Source organism: Vombatus ursinus, unplaced genomic scaffold (genome assembly GCF_900497805.2).
Source record: "Vombatus ursinus unplaced genomic scaffold, bare-nosed wombat genome assembly UNPS02014807.1, whole genome shotgun sequence".
Lineage (NCBI taxonomy): Eukaryota > Metazoa > Chordata > Mammalia > Diprotodontia > Vombatidae > Vombatus > Vombatus ursinus.
Window position 1 is genome coordinate 25,831,169 of NW_020954585.1, and position 17,932 is coordinate 25,849,100.

The 17,932-nt window shown below is 37.0% G+C and overlaps 1 protein-coding gene across 2 annotated transcripts in view; it reads right to left on the minus strand.

Annotated features, from left to right (window-relative positions):
- SEMA6A (semaphorin 6A) overlaps positions 1-17,932 on the minus strand; it is a 175,324-nt gene that overhangs the window by 38,118 nt on the left and 119,274 nt on the right. For both annotated transcript variants that reach the window (XM_027874735.1, XM_027874734.1), the window contains exons 10-16: positions 17,152-17,369; positions 11,410-11,541; positions 5,229-5,384; positions 3,479-3,655; positions 2,913-3,053; positions 2,745-2,825; positions 541-599 (exon numbers count right to left, since the gene is read on the minus strand). In XM_027874735.1, coding sequence (XP_027730536.1) covers positions 541-599; positions 2,745-2,825; positions 2,913-3,053; positions 3,479-3,655; positions 5,229-5,384; positions 11,410-11,541; positions 17,152-17,369 — 964 coding nt within the window. The remainder of the gene's footprint in view (positions 1-540; positions 600-2,744; positions 2,826-2,912; positions 3,054-3,478; positions 3,656-5,228; positions 5,385-11,409; positions 11,542-17,151; positions 17,370-17,932) is intronic.

Genomic DNA, 17,932 nt, shown 5'->3' on the forward strand with positions numbered 1-17,932 from the left:
CTCAAATACCAAGTGACATGGTCCCATCTTGTAAAATTATTACTTTTAATAATAATTTTTAGCAAATGTAGTCAAGTTGAGCAGAACTAACTCATGGCACAAGAACATTCTGACTTCTCATTTCTGAGCTTTCTAACTCAAAAATTATTAAACCAGCTTAGCTAAAAATTTCTAGAACAAACATTAACCAGTCTTTTGACTATACTTGGCTGAGACTTTGAGTATGACAGCACATTATAAAAAGAACAAAAATTTTAGTTTGATACTGGAAATACTGACACAAATTCATGTCCAATAATAATGCATTGTAGAGCTGAATTTGTCCCCAAACATAATTGCTATGAAACCTGTACGAGTGTGTGTAGCATACCCTCCTCCTCAACAAACACATCCCTTTCTTTATTTGTTATTTTAATGATTTTTGTTGCTAATGTGCTTTTTGGTGCTATCAACATCAGCAGCATGCAGGGAATAATATTTTGGGCATCTGTAAAGAGTCTTTGACCCCAAGATAAACACTGGTATTATTACTTAACTTACTTTGGCAGTCACCCAGGCCATCTGTATTGCCGTGTTCTATGTCCTGTTCAAATGCCAGTCTTTTTTTTTAAGGCAGAAAGAAAGAAAGGAAGGAAGAAGGAAAGAAACACAATAGTATGAGTAATAACTCAGAAAACATCCTTACATTTCATTAGTGAAATAATGCAAATTTAGTAGATTGGGAAAGGGAGGTATAAAGACTTACTAGTTACTTCAACAGTTCCGTATGAAGTCTATGAAAATGTGAAAACTAAGGAAATAAGTTCTATGCAAACATTTGAAGATAATTTATATTATTATTCAGGGACAATTATTTCATTTGTACAAAGAAGCTTTGTACAGAATAACATAAATCTACGAGGAAAAACATCTTAATATATGTCAGTATTCTACTTCTAGTTTCAACTTAAGAGGGTGGTCAAAGAAAATAGAAAGGATTCCAATGTCCTCCATTTCTCTGAGGTCACTGGGAACCAGTTCAGGTATATGAGATATAGTAAGTAATAAGATTGATTTTAATAGTAGTTTTATATTAATTTTTAAAATTAGTTTATTAATTTTATTATTTGTCTACATTATCTTTGACCTTCAAAGGAGTCCTCTTGGAAGGCTTCACATATTGCTGCTTTTGTTCAAAACATTTCTGAGACTGTAACTCCCCTTTTGAAATTGCCTTCAAAAAAATTGTATGAGCACTACAACAAAACCAGGCCCATTGTTCTAGAACTACTCTATGTTATTGTTTAAAAACAAAACAAAATTTAAAAAACCTCCAAATAGAATTATTCAGTTTCATCATCATCTTATTCACCGAATTTGGCTATTTCCAAAAATCCAATGTCCCTTTAAAGGATAAAGATTTGCTACCATTCCAAAGAATATGCTGCAGGCACCAAAAATGTTTTCAGCAATGGCAGCATCATTGGAATAATTGTTTTATTCCTCAAGAAGACTACTTTGAAAGGGATAACACTCTTTCGGATATATAACTTCTGATTTCTTTGTTTAAAAAAAATCAGCTTTATTACCATATAGTACCATCATATGGAGAGAACCTGTTAGGCTGCCTAACTTTTCTTAAACAATATCTTTCCACTGTTTCCCCTTCTATTCATGAATCCATGTAAATGGAAATGAATTTCTAAAATATCACATCAGTTTTGCTCCTTGTTAGCAGTTCTGATAAGAACCAGCTACCAGGTTGACTTTAAGGTCTGGCAACAGCCCAGTACAGATTCTTTAAACCAAATATGTAACCTGTCCGCCTGCCATCTATTAGTATCTATCTACCTCTCATCTATAATATAGCAACTACCTACTTGTTTAGAGGAATGGTGATTAATGATAGGAATTAAAGAGATTCTGAAATAGGAAAATGGCCAGAAGGGGAAGTGTGGAACCCAAGCTCAATGGTTATATCTCAGTTCCTTTCCTTCTGATCTTAGGGATGTAGAGTGAATAGATATAAAAAGGTCCATTGATGCTATGGGGCCTACCTGAGAAAATACTATGCCTCATGAATATGTCCATTATCGCCATGAATTCACCACAGTTGTTTCATCACTTTTTTTTAAAGCTACAAACTAGTGTTAATAAAGCATCTAATGCAAAAGTAACAATCCAAACAAAACATAGGAGGGGAAGGGTTTCCTAACCTAGCCATCTTGCTATAGACTTGCCAAGAATTGATTGATTACATGAGGAGTAACAAGGTTAATTGTATTCCGGTGCAGAAGAAAAAGTTTATTGATGTGAATACCATTCTCACCGTACAAATACCCTGTATTACAAATAAGGTACAATCTCTCCTTAGTAATATAATGGGAAATGAGAAGAGAGCTACTTTTCTTTTATCTGAACAAACCATTTCAGGGACATAACAGGGCATCCTACTGTTTTGCAACTCGGCTGATATCATATTATGGTCTAGACATGTTCCTAACATTCCCTCTCTCTGGGGAATGTTTGGAGGCCCCCTGTGTCTCCTTCCTCTATATTTTTAACCAACTTCAAGACACTTCCCTGCTTGCCAATTTGCATCACCTGATATTGTGGAGTCCTATCTAATCCCAAGGGGAAAAAACAAAACTGGATTGATGATGTTTGCATTCACAGGTATGAGTGAATGAATGTCTAGTTTGCATAAAGGCTAATTAATGCTGGTAATTTCAGTGCTCCCTTCCTCTTGGTATTCTGTTGCTTACTTGGTATGGGGTGACAGATGTGTACATGAACTTCCTTCCTTTACCCACCCACAGTATGGATCTCTGGAGGCAATACAGGTCCTGTAGGAAGAAGAGGATCATAAGTCATTAGCAATCCATTCTAAACATACCATAGTTTTCAATAATGCATGATATATAAATACATACTTTTTGCACTTTCCATGGCGTTCACACCTGCCAAGAGGAACCTTTATCACACAAGTAGAGAAGGCAACATATAGAGAACTACTTGCTTTGTCCAGCTGCATGCCCATAATCCTCTTGTCTTCTATCCCATCATAACTGCACCTGATTTGACAAGGTGGTATGGCGTTATACATGAAACCTCCAAGGTAATTTCCCCTCCCCCCACCTCAACAAGGGGATTTTTCTAGCCTGAATAAGTTGAGGGGGAGAATTTTCCAGAACAGAGTGATTTATTAAGCTGAATTAGCTAAGGGGGAGATTGATGTCATTTTATTTTTTTCACCAGAGGAAAAATAAAGTTATTTATGTATGAAAGAATTTCACAATAAGTTCAAAACAATGAATAGCATTGAAATTTAAGACATAAAACAATTGAGAATATAAAATACTATCAATATGCCTTCATGATGTTAAACCTACATCTGCCACCATTTTTCCCCCACAAAGTGGTTCTAACTGCATGACACAGAAGCATCACGTGTGCTTCCACAAATAACTACTTGGAAAGAACAGAACGCTGTACACACTTTTCAGGGTTGTAAATGTTCATCTCCTCCAGGAAAAGGCTATCATTTAGGAAACCATTGTTTCCTGTCCTAGCCAAGAACTTCAAGATGATTCCTTTCTCTGATCCCAGGAAAACCACAGTGTGGTTCTGATGTGGCCCAGCAGCAGTATCTACAGCAATTTTGGTCAGGCGGTATCTGTAATGACAGCATTGCTTTTTAAAAAAGTCTTAGGATTACTCTATCATCGAAGTTTCCTTTTTCCCACTTCAAAAACTTATTTCATTACTTTCTAGTAATTACTTAAAGGGATATATAAGCATATAAATAACATTTTTTGAGCTCGGTTGGCCTTTGTCTTCACATGCAGAGGATTAGTGTGGCTCCAAATTTGGGTAAGCTTGTATGAGTGGGTTTGAACAAGGTCCCATGGTAAAGAGTTACCAATAATTATCTGTAACCACTTAGTAACGCTACTCCAATAAATGGCAACAAGGAGAAGGAATTGATACATCATTTAACTTTTATATTATTCTCATAGATGAAAGCAGTGAACATGGTTTTTCTACATTCTTCCATTAAGGAGTGATGCCTTTGTCAACACACTGTCAAAATGAAAGGTTAAGTGTATACCCAGACTCTGGAGGGAAGTCTGAAATGGGCGAGAGGGAGCATGGATTTTGCTTTCTGTACATGAAGAGGGGCTTATGTGCAGAAAGGAAATGTGTATGTTGAAGTCAAAGGTTGAATTAGCTCAGGTGGCTGAATAGGAAGGCACATAGATGCCAGGGAAAAGCAGTAATGGGCATCTTTTCTCTAGCCAGCATTTTCAGTTAGGAAACAATAGCTACTATGCATCAGTTTTCTATTGAGAGTTACATAGGACAGGCAAGAAGAGTTGACAAAATGGGTCTTTATGTAGGCTATGTATGATCATTACTACCTTATAGGTGTAGGGTTGAAGAGTCAGCTTTTTTTTAAATTTTTTTTTTGGCAGCCTTGAAACCTCACTCCCATCTGTGAATACTTTAGGTCACTCCTTGATAGAGGCAAACTTTTTTTTTGTCTGGAGGACTACCATTTTCAGGTGGCACTTTAGAAACCTCTTACAATGTTCAGACATTACCTTAAAATAAATATGGGGGTATAACTTAATTATCATTATATAACTATTTCTCTTATTGTCACTTCATTTCTGGATGAGGATTAGGAGTAGAATTCTTTCCTCCAACACATGTATGAAAACATATATGCATATGTATATGCATATGTGCATAGGCATATGTATGCAGAATATATTCTGATTGATAGTTCCATATGTTGGGAACATATTCTAAGCAACTCCAAGACTATAAGAAGTTGAAGGAAAGGTGTCCATCTGCATTGTTAGAGGTAGTCTCTTCGTCAAGGAGTTCCCTCTACTAATGAAACCATATGTCCAGTCTCTACTCTACCCCTAACCCTACCCCTATCCCTACTCCTGTTTTGTTTTTTACAGATTTAATTTAGTGGTGACCTAAAGAAAAACTCTTTGCATTCCCTCTAAGAGCTAGCTTGTATTGAGCAATTCTGAAAATATTGGAACTCTTCGTACCTGAAAAGTTAATAATGGAGGTTTGGTAGTTTCTACTCAATTCTACCGTCATTTGTAGCTAGATCTATGCCTAATACAAGAGAAGTTGGTGGAATTTCAAAGCATGTTTTAGGAATATAGTCTTTTGCAATGTTAGTGAGGGAGAAAAGGCTCAACTATGATCTGCATGACACTTACCTGACCATCGTTCTCAAAAACCATGGCCTATTGATAATTGAAGGTACTGCTTCATCCATAAGAGGATGTGTCTTAATGAAGTTTAATGTATCATCAGGAAACTCATTGGAGCTTCCATATTTTTCTAATGATGCTGAACCAGCACAGCAACCTGGTCTAAAAGCAAGCAGAAAGGAAGGAAAAATAGAGCTTATTTAGTATCTTATGGCAAATTCTCTGCATGAATTGCCTCTCTAAGCACCAAGCATTAGACAGCAATGTACCACAGGCTGGGGAAAGGAAGCTGACCAATGCATAATGCCACCAAATAAAGTATGCTTAAATTTACTATGGGCTTGTTCATTCTTTAGTAGAAGTCTAGGATTCAGTTCTTCCCAGGTTGGGAATAATTTGGCTTACTACCAGAAGTAAAAATAAATCTCAGTAAGCAGATGATAGTGCTTATAACAAATGAACAAATCCAGGGTCCACACATCTGTATATTCCTTAGGACAGATACTTCTCACTCCCAGAGGTTTAACTATATGTTTGCTCATTATCATATTGATGATTATCAGTTCCAACTTTTACTGTTCGAGATGGGGGAAAGTGAGTAGAGTCTTTCAATAATGAGAAACAAAGCCATTTAAAATCTAGCCAAGGGTTCATATCAGTCAGCCTCAATGGAATCATCCCCAGTATCAAGAAATCACATTAAATTTGGTTGCCTTATTTTTTTTTGTAGACAGGTGTCAAAAGCTAACAACACAATAATACCGTGGGCATGAAAGAATCACAAAAGCTCTCTAATTAAGAAATAATTTGGTTTGGGAGCAAGAAGAATAAAAATCTGCTTGGCTTTCAATAAATTTTGTTATGTTAGAAATCATGGGACATCCTGTCCATAACAGGAAACAAGCACTTTCTGGTACAAAGTTTCTGATAAGCTCTCATGGGTGTGGTATTATAGTTGCTAAGTTCAGCCTGGACCATTGAGTTTCACTTTTTCGATGACCACAGGTTGCGCTCCTAACCCAGATCAGGCTTGCAAATACTTGCTAATGATTACAGGGGGAATTGAGCAAGAATATGTGGAAGGATCAGTGTGAACACACCACTTGGACACATTAAAACTTCAAAGGTTATCTTTAAAGAAGCGAATGCTGTAGGATTATTATTATGTTAGAGCATCTCCCTGAATTGACTCAACCTCTTGGTTGTCTGGAAAATAGCTAATCCGAAGTAGTGCCTTCAATCAATCAGTAAGTTATTTACAAGTCTTTTGCATCCTTAAGAGGTACTCTCAGCGTGAATTCCCAGTTAGTCTGCTGCAACTGAACAATCATATAAGGCATATTACACTTTCCAGATAAATCTTACTGAGATGCCTGCTGAACTGGGCAGGAGAGGGGGTTGGGGGAGGCTGCAATCCCAGGCATAGCAACCCTCACAAATCAGATTTTGCTAAAGAGTTTTGCATGAATTCAACTTGTTCAAGTCTCAGCTGTAGCTTTAGTTAATGAGGTCTAGATTGTGTCTAAACCTCTCTCCCTCCTGCGTTTTAATTTCTTATTATCATGGACTTGACAAACATCAACAAACTTTTTTTTTCTATATAAAGAACAATAGGAAAAAAGGAAGTCATGAATCTTCAGTGTAAACAGCTTGGGTTCCCACCCTCCCTCCCCCAAGGTATATTTCAAACTTAACACGGTAGTTAAAACATTGTCCTGCCTTTGCGTCCATTTTGGAACTTCCTTCTGCTTTCTTTAGGGTGGTTTAAAAAATTATTCATCGATGTTTCTTTTTTCCTTTTCTTAGGAATCACTATCACTACCTTCTCACTTCACCCCAATTCTCCCCTACTCACAAATGTCCTTTCTTGTATCAAGTATGTATAGTCATACAAAACAACTACACATGCTTCCCATTTCTGAAAATGTATATCTCTTCCTACAACTCTAGTGTACCACCTCTCTACCAAAAGATGGAAAGTATGATAAATCATCAGTCTTCTAGAGCCAAGATTAGTCATTACATTGATTATGGTTCTGAAGTCTTTTATAGCTGTATTCTTTTAAAATATTATAATCATAGTATGAGTTTAATCCTAAATCTCTTCCTCACTTCACCCTGAATCAATTCATATGAGTCCTAACAATTTTCTAAGTCAGTCTTTTTATTTTGTCATTACTTATGGTGCAATTTTTTTATACATTCATATTCTGTAACTTGTTCATCCACTCCCCAAATAATGGAGTTTTTGGTTCTTTGCTACAAGAAAAAGTATTACTGTAAGTATTGGTGTATATACAAGTCATTTCCCTCTTTACTCTTTTTAGCACATAAATCTGGTAGAGATATTTCTGGGTCAAAGGATATGCATGTTTTACTAACTTTGGGGGTATACTTCCAAATTGCTTTATAGAATGACTGGACTACTTCACAGTCCAACTAACAATGCACAGCCTGCACACTTATAGCCTCCCTGTCTTTCAAACATTTTGCCTGAAACATAAACAGTTCTGTTAGCTCCATGTTTTAACTCTGTATGAATCTTTATTTTTCAAATACATTTCTTATAGACAACATATTATGGATTCTGCTTTTAAATTCATTCTGATGCCCTCCACTTTGTGGATAAGCTTATCCCATTCAAGTTCATGGTAATAACCATTAATTGTGTATTTCACTCCATTATAATCTCTTGAGCTTTTTCTTTCTTGCACCTCCCAAAACCCTCTTCATAAAGAAGGAGGTGGAGAAAGAGAACGAATCTGATCAATTCTAACAATTTATAATCGAGGTGTTCCATTTCTATTCCCATTTTTCCTTTCTTCTCCAAGCCTAGCCTAAAAACACTTGTCTTTCTACTTTGTTTTTTTCTTTTTTAAATTTTTTTATGATAAATCTTCTGAAGCTTGCTTGTTTTGCTTTTGACTATTTCCTTATAACTCTACTTTCTCTCTTATACCCCTTTATCTTCTTTGTTCTTGCTTATTTCCTGGTTCAATGTAATATATTTTTATGCCAAGTACTCTCTCTCTCTCTCTCTCTCTCTCTCTGTCTCTTTTTCTCTCTCTGTCAGGTTCCAGGTAGAGTTCATGAGATATTTACTACCTCTACTTCTTACATTTCTTAAATATCTCAATTATGAAAAATAGTAACATCTTCCTCTTAATTTTTCATTTCTTCTCTAGCACATTTCTTTTCCCCCTCCCTTTTCTCTCCTCTCTTAAAATCCCCAAACAGAACAAAATAAAACCCAATTTTATCTTACTAAAATATCTCTGTTACCTTCAAAGGCAAAAGGATTCTTAATAAATGTTTTTCTCTTCTCCTCCATTAGGATGTACACACTTCATCACTGTTTGCCAAAATGTATTTACCCTTATAGGTACTTAGCTGCCTGTTTTTCATCATAAAAGCTTGAAAGTCTTCTATTTTGACAAAGGTTTATAATTTCGCTTGTGGAATTAAACTGAATTTACAGGCAAGTTACTCTTGGTTGTAAGCTTTTATCCTTTGCCTATTGCGATATTATATTCCAAAATTTTCTCTCCTTTACTATAGTTAAAGCATTGTCTTGACTGTTTTTGACTGTGCTTGGTGTTTTTAGTTTGGGGTTCCTTTTAGGATGCGATCAGTGAATTTTTCTGTTTTGCCCTCTAGTTCTAACAGATCTGGGAAGTTTTATGATTTCTTGAAATACGGTGTTCAGGTTTATTGTTTGCTCATGTTTTGGGGATAGTCTGATAATTCTTATGTTACCTTTCAACCTGTTTTCCAGTCAATCTTTTTTTTTAATAGTAGATACCTTAGATATTCTTCTATTTTTCAATCTTTTGACTTTGTTTAACTATTTATAATCATCTCAATGAAGCTTTAAGTCCTCACTGGTCCAACTTATCTTTCAGGAAATCTAGTAACTTTCTATATTTTATTCAAAGCTATTTCTTCTCCCAAATTCTAATTTCATTTTTATCTCTTCTGTCATTTTGATAGCACTTTTTTTTTCTGTGAGATTCTGCTTGTAGTAATTGTTACACTTTTTTTCTAAGTTTACCTCTTGGGCTTCTCTTATCCCATGATATTTCTTCATTATATTTGATGTTTTCTTCTACTCACATTTTCAACTTCAGTCACATAAAGTCAGTCCCCTCTAGTACTCTTGGATTGGTTGAAATATATATACACACATGTATACGTACATCTATACATCTCCTGGCTGAACGCTATTGGTTGTGGCTTTGGCTGGTTTAGGTTTGCTTTTGCTTCTCCAACTCTTGCATGTTGGTTCTGTCCCTTGCTACGGCCCTGACCAGCCACATACTGAATTAATATTCACTGATCTTAGACCTCCTACACAAAACCCCTCAATCGGGGGTATCCTTGTTCTGAGTTGACCTTATCTCCTACTGCAACAGCCAGTGCATAATCTGGGAGGCTGGCTCTATAACCTGTTTCTGTTCTGACAGGTTGGGTCTGGAATGTGGCTTCAGGCTCCCATGAACTAGAGCTTGGATTGGGTTGTGACCTATCCTATTAGGAGCACAGGATAACTTTTAGGAGCTTGTATTGGTTTCCCTGGTACAGGCCCTTTCTTATCCTTCATTGGCTTCCCACTCATTTCCTGGAATTCACACTGGTTTCTCTGGTCAGACAACTCTACTGACCTTTGCCAGCTTCTGGCCATCTTTTTGTTGAGTTCTGATTGGAACAGATGATCTTAGTTCTGTTTCTTTGATTTTCTTTATCATTTATATATCTGGAGCCCTTGTAAGATATTTTCTGGAGCTCAAGTGGGGTCCTTTTCAACATATCACATTGCTATGTTAAACTGAAATCTTCCTCAATTTTTAAAAATTAACAAAAGAATACATCTTCTTTTGACAAATCACTTCCCAAGAAACAATCTTTCTCCCCTCACCCCAATACCTTCCCATTAAAAACAATGGGTTATATTCAATTGCCTCGTATAGTTATGTTTCCTTTAGAAAAATGAATTCTGGGAGGCAGCATAGTATTGTGAATTGACTGTTGGACATGGAATCCGGAAAACCTAGGTTCAAATTCTGCCTCAGATATTTGCTAGCTATGTGACCTGGACCTCTCTGAGCCTCAGCCTTCTCACCTGTAAAATGACAAAGTTGGACTCAATGACCTCTAAGGTTTTTTCTAGCTCTGTATCTGTGATTCTATGATCCTATGGACATTGGTTCTGCCAGCAGAGATAAGTCCATTTCCAAGTCTGGGGATTATACTACAGACTAGCTAGGCCTAGGGACTTCCAAAGCCATCTCTGATCTGGAGATTCTTTAGGAAACTTATTCTTGTATTGGTGTAGGAGTTTAATTGTGCTAAAGCAAAGACCTTGGGGTCTGAGATCTCCCCATTTGAAATGGACCAGGAATATCCCACGGTCAATTTTACTAACCAGGGCTTTGAAGGGAAGGTGCAACATTTCTATTTGGCACTTCATTAAATATTGAAAAGCAAAAATTGTTTTAAAAATATAATGTTACATCATGGCTTGAAATCATCTGCAAATGGGAGCAACTGGAGAACCCCATCATCTCTAGGGAATCTCTTTTCCATTTGGACTGCACTGAAAATGTCAGTGATATCACTATAGTATGGTAGGAAAAGTGCTTAATTTGGAGTCAGAGGACCTCAAAATTTCAGCCAAAGCTCTGCCCCTTACTACCTCTATGATCTTACCTTTTTAGGCTATGGCTACCTCATCTGTAAAATAAGGAAAGAGTTGAACTAGATAACATCTAAGGTCTCTTCTAGCTCTAAATCTCTGTTGTTCTGATCACCAAGTGGAGAGCTGGTAGATCTGGTTTTGTAGCTAACATGATGGGTGCCTTAACCTCTTTGACCTGTACAATGAGGAGAGTTGGAGTAAATGACCTGTGAGGTCTCTTCCAGCATGAGCTCAGTCCAGCTTTAGGAAGTTAAGCAAAGTGTTAGCAAGTGACTATTCTTTAGTTTAAGGTTAAAGTGATAGAAGGTGACAACCTCATGTCTAAACATAGCAAGTGTTCTCTACAGGAATCTATTTTTAGACTTCATTGTAATCTATATTTTACATTTCCAACACAAAATGGATTAGCACATTGCTAGCAGAATATCTGTTCTGTAAATGCAAAATATCAGCATTTCTATCTACATAAAATTGTACTAGAGAGGGATGTACCTGGGCTTGGGAACCCGCTCATCAGGAACTGGTGTCCACGTGGAATCTGGAGATTTCTGTTCTTTGAACCTCCCAGTGAAAACATTGGCAATATCAACCATGTCATAGGCACAGACTGCAGACCCAGGGATGCTGTAACATAGCATTTCACAGAAAGTGTTACCTGTACAGTAGTGATAAATACAATTTTGACTTGAAAAACATGCTCTTAGAAATTTTCCTGTCACAGGTTGTCCAGTATTAAACTTTCTAATTTGGGGTTTTTGATTGGAAGAGGTTACTTAATGCAAGGGTTTCTAGCAGGAGAATTTTCTCCTGCTGAGATTTCTATCAATGTCCTGAGTTAATTACAATAAAGTCAAAGGTGGAAATATCTCTTCTTTCTTCCTACCCCTCACTGTCCTTTGAGACATTCATATATTTTTATATCCTTTGAGCCTCATACCATTCAAGCATAAGGGGGGGCCATCTACCAGTTGGCTATTTAAAAATTTTTCTATTCCTAGATATTAATTGCCAATCAATAACCCACAGAATTCAACCTCTAGAGAGTGTTCTGCATGTCAAATATCCATGCAGCTAAAGTATTTGTCAATCATTGGGACTGACCATTACTTTCCTGCTTATTTGGGTATACTTTTGAATAACTGCCTATCTCCAAGAACCAACGAATGCTCCATTCTGGTGCTCGAGGATTCAAATGTAAAAACATTTTAAATCAGATGCTGTAAATTTAAATTTTGACTTTCTGTTTATCTGCATAAGACTAAATAACAACCATATAAGCTACTACAAAGCACTATGCAAATACAAAGTACTATATAAATGCTAAATAATAATGATGATAATAATCTCTACCTATAATTACATCTTTGCAAGATACTTTTGGGAGGACTTAGAGATTTTTCTTCTTCAGTGGTGGGAATACATGAATTATTCATTCATCTCTGTTTATTGTTTGCACATAAACTCATGTTTGTCTGAAGGTAGCTAGACCATTTTGATCAAGTAAATAGTAGGCACCATCTGGCTGAAGGTTTTAATCAGGCTTTTAGGTAGTGAACTATTATACTCCCGCATCAACTAAAGACTCGGGGCACTAGCCCTTTGACGTGTGGGAACGTTATCAAAGAGCTGAGAAAACCAATTTTGGTATGTTACATATGCTGAAATGATATGGAAAAGATTTCACAAGTGATGACGAGGATTTTATGCCCTCTTAATTTCCTAATACAATTATTAACATGTTAATAATATAAATAAAAAGAATATGGTGTTTTAAGTAGCTTTTATACAAGAGGAGAAAAGTAGATAAAATATAAAATCCTGAATTTTAAAAAGTGATCAATGTCTTTTCATCAATTTGCATATCTAAGACAGGGATTCCCTTAAACATTCTAGAATTGGAATCATTTATAAAAAACTTTTCTTTTTCTATATTCCTTTCATCAGAGGCAACATACCATAGCAAGTAGAGAGTGAGTCTCCAAGCCAGAAAGACCAGAATTTGAGGGTCACCTTTGACACATACAGGCTGTGTGACCTTGAGCAGATTACTTAATTTCTTGGTGATCTAGGCAATTCTCTAGTACTATAAATTGCAGAGAAGGTGCCAACCTGAACTACAAGTGGGAGTTTCCTCACTCAGGAGTTTCCTATACCAGTGAAATCAGAGATTCCGTCTCTAACCTTATCCTTCCATATCTCCTAGTGATAAAAGTGCTATATGGCTTATCTTTATTTTGTGAATTAAAATAAATTTTGCTTTGAGAATTTCATATCTCTTAAAAATAACTAGAAACTCCTTAGGTAGTTGCCAAACCATAATAAAAAAAGTCACATTTGGATCTGGAAAAGAGACTGGGTATATTTAAACTGGGAAGTCATATGTGTAGTTTTTTTAATTGGATTGAACAAATGTCGCTTTTTAGGATGTAGAAAGGGGTACACAGGAAAATGGGCATGAAGTTTGTGTGTATATACATACATACATATATAAATACCCAAATCAACTACAAAGGACCTAAAAAGGAAGATGCTATTTGCATCCAGAGAAAGAACTGATAAATTTTTGAGAAGATATTTTAGAAAAAATACCTTATATGGGGTTCTACAGTACCCAAAAGCCTATTACTGTATACTGGTGGCAAAGTAGCCATGAAATGGTCAGACTGAAAGGCTGCTACAAAGGGTACTAGCCTGGGTTCCTGAGTCCAGACAGGACTATCCTTAAAACAATGTTACACAGATATGTTCCTATTTATTAAAAAAAATAAATAAAAAATCATGGGCTTGAGATTCCAGTCTTCCCATTCCACTGTTGAATGTAATAAGTTATTCGGTTATGTACAAATTAGTTGCCCTGCCAGTAGAGTAAGGATCTTAGCCCTTACTGGGAATTTTGAAATATGCAGTCCCAGAGAGAGGTCATTCACCATTCAAATCATTTCTTACCCTGAAAGAGACTAGAACTATCAGAATCTTTGAGCTAGAAAGATGGACTTCCTGTGGCAATAGGAGCTTTAGGAGGAGTCTGTCAAGGAGCTGAAGAGAGGGAGTATGCCTGCTGGAGACAGATGGGCTAGAGAGGAGAGAGGAAAAGCAGCAACAGGGCCATGTGGATTGGGTCCCTGCAGCTGTCCTGTTGTATTATGTTCCAGAACTGGGGACTGAGGCTAGCCTCAGGGCAAGCTCCGCTTTATGAACTCAGAACAAAGAACTCAGGCTAAAACTTGTAAGATATGCTGGTCCCTTTAATGACACCCCAGTTACTTAAGAAGTGGGGAAAACTTCAGAAAGGCTTTATTTTTTCCAGCTTTCCTTTCCCAATACATGCTTGCTAATAGGAGCTATTATGTCTTTTTTTCATGTTAGCCCATTAAGCTGTTTCCTTATCCTCGTTTTGCTTTAAATAAAATCCATGATCAATTAAGAATACTTTATACTCCATGTCTGTATATGTATTTGGTGTAGGGAAAGGGAAAAGAAGAATCCCAGTGACTAATTGTAACTTACAGAGTTAAAGAACAGATCTGATGGTCAGATTTGAGTTTGACCTAGGGGATCTGGGACAGTTTGAGAGGATCTTATGGTGATGCTTTTTATTAATAAGTTATATTCATAAGCTCCCTAAAATAGCTGAGAAAGTAGACAACAAGGCTCTTTTGCCTCTAGGCTAGGGAAGGAGTATTTGCTACTTTAGACCTAGACCTAGACCCATATGCAAACCTCTGGTCTTAGACAGAAGAGGAAAGGTGGAGTGGAGATGTGGACCAAAGGTACGGTCCCACCCTTTGGGCCAAGTACTGGGATGATAAAGCTGTGATCTGGGAGAACTCAACTCCCCACAATACTGCAGGGGGTGAAAGTAAAAAAAGACCTTCCCAGTCAACTTTGCTCTACAGCGACACCTACTGATTATACTAACAATCCTTTCAGAGAAGAAATACTTCTTGATCTCCAACAGAAAAATTCATTCTATAATGTGAATCCATTAGTTCATGTCTGCACACTGGAAAGTAGTTGGTCTCTGTTCTCCCTCTATAGAACCAAAAGATATAGCATCTTTTAACTTGTTCTTTTCATATCATCTTTTTAATTTGTTCAAGGCTGAACTCAATTTGTCAAAATTTCTTCATAGAAACTTTTACCTGTTATTTCATCATCACAGAACTGGAGCAATTGTCCTACAGCATCATCCTTTAGGATTTCTCTAAGTGTTCCAAATATCTCTTGAAATAAGTAACATTCAATAGAATCACAAGAAGTTATCACTAGAAGGGACCTTATTCATCCCCTTAATTTTACAGACTTTTTTTTTTTTAACAACAACAGCAACAAAAATGGCCTAGTGAGGGGAAGTGACTCACTCAGGGTCACACAGCTAGAAAAGAGCTAGCTGGACTAACCTCCAGTCTTCTGGCTTCAAATCCATGACACTACACATTTAGAGGATGGTATTGTCCTTAGAACACCATAAGTGCTACACAGAGCTAAGCTTATAGTCTTTCATATATTCTGCTCTTATAAATAGGCCCAGAACCACAACCACTTTTTACATAGAAGTGCTGTGCTTCTGTTAGCCTTTGAAGGATATATATGTCAGGATAGAAATTCATAATCAGGAATCCTCATACTGGGAGAAGTAAGAAACAGTTGTATTTCCATATAAGGAAATTGAGAGGAAAGTAGCTCTGGGTGAGGAGCTTCAAGAACCAGCTAAAATTGGGTGAAACTTGTTGCTTGATTAAAGAGGCTGGAGGTAGGATAAAGGTTAAGCTCTGCTTAGAGTGCGCATGCTTAATAGGCTCATGAATGCTAGCTTCTCACTTCCAGGCAGGGTTAAGATGCCGTTTTCTAAACATGCGATGGATGAAGAAGGGGGTAGAAACATACCCAGGGGAACATGTGATGGGCGTTTGCGGAAGTCTGTGCCCTGTGCTGACATCTACCTATGAAAGTCAGCTAGGAGGGACTTGCCACAGGGAATAGGCACACAAGGTTTGCTCTTGCTTGTGTAGTGTGCATGTGCTTATCTCGAGTTCCACGTCCGCTTCCTGACGCGTATTAAAGGTTTCAGTTGCTTCACTCATCCTGAGTCTGTCTAACTTACTGTGCCTATTTGAGCACCAGACGTTATTTCCAACAATACCAAGTTTATTTTTCTGACATTTTTACTTTACTTTTGGTAGGGTTATTCATCAAGTTATTTATTTTCTATCCCTTAATTTCCTGATTTGAAAAGAGAAAAATTAGATTTAATATTGTTGAAATTCTTGAATAGAATGTTCTAGATACATAAATTAAATTCATAATATCTTGATCTCCGGCTCTAAAATTGTCCTTGAGGTCCATTCTAAAGGATAGCTTTGCAAGCAAAACTGTCTTTTACTGAGGATCATTTTATACTTCAGTAACTAAATATCCTTGGAAAGCATGTAAGATGTGTTTGACTTCTCTCAAATTATATTCTAAAATATAGTACTGATGTTCTAGTGTTTCAGTCACCAACCCACATTTTAAAGCATTTTATGGGGAAAGAATGTGACCTCCAGATAATTTACCTTCTCCTCTGTCCCCCCTCTTTTATCTCTTGTTAATTAATGCTAGAGTCAGTATGACAAGTCTCTCACTCCCTTCATTCATCAACTTCCACTGCTTATTCCTCACCTGAGATCATATCCCCTTTATGAGGCCAGCTCCAAGGCAACTAACTATAGGGTCACACCCAAGTGCCTATAATCTGTGTCTGCTTCAGAAATAAGCTGCTTGAAAAGATGAATATGTAAGTGACCAGGCTGCCATTTTCATATAAAAGTCCTTTGTTATAATACACAGAGGAGAGGCACTACAGAGCAATCTGTGGCCAAATACACTAGTCTCCATAATGTTCAGAGAGGCTTAAAAAAAATGGCAAATAGCTGTTGTATTGGTGCCAATTATCTCTTTAAATGCTAGTCACCATCTCCTTAAGAGATAGACAAAAGCACAGGGGACAAAGATTAAATTGAAAGCACGAAAATAGAGCAGCGTCTAATTCCTTTCTTAAAGCCCCCCCCTATCTAATGTGTGCTTATAAATTACAGAATTTATTGATGAAAACTGGATATTACCTGCTTTTTAGATGCTCATAAATGAATATTTTTTCCCTTATGGTTGCTAATGTGGTACATTTTAAGAGAAACCTCACTGGAAAGGGCAGAAATAAAAACAAGATAAGGTCAGCAGCCAATGCATAGTTACCTGTTATAAGGTGTGGAGAAGGTTGCTAGGACAACATCACGGCCATTAATATGGATAACATCTGTAACTGCCTGCAGTATGTTGAAATAAAAATGCGAATCACCAGGAACTGAGCAGTTCAAACGAGCCTTGAGAAAGGAAGTCCACTGTTTTTCCAGAACTCTTTGTGATCCTCCCATGTCATTCTTGCAAACCTGAGCGACTCTTGGAAAAACTACCTAAAACAGGCAAAGCACAAGGGGAGGGTGAACACACTTGGACTGTGAGAGGGAGGACCTTAGTAGAATTCTGCTTTTCTTTAAAATTGGGCTGGAACAAGGCACTTAATTTAATCCCGTGTTTCTATAAGCTGTGGAAAATAACAAACTGGAAAACTCAGCTTTGGAAGAGTGTGCTATAAAAGATAAGGCTGTGGCATTTAATACATAAATCCTTCAAGAGATCAGTTGTCAGCCACATTAACTCATTTCCATATGGATGGCTGCTTAACTTTCTATTTCCTCCAACAAAGGCACATTTTACATTAAATATCCCTGCAACCCACACTGGCTGCCTCTGTGCCTCCTATCTCTACTCCTTAAAAGGCTTCAGATTTAGCTGGTTTTTTATTTATGCCCTCCACCCTTGGTGACCTGAATCATTTCATTATGTTTATCTGGAAAGCCATTGTGCCCAACTGTTTTCATCCAATACTCTTAAGACAAAAAAGGAAAAGCCAAAGCCTTCCTTTGCTTACTCTCTTTATCCTGGACTCCCTATTACACTTGAAAGTCAGGGTTTT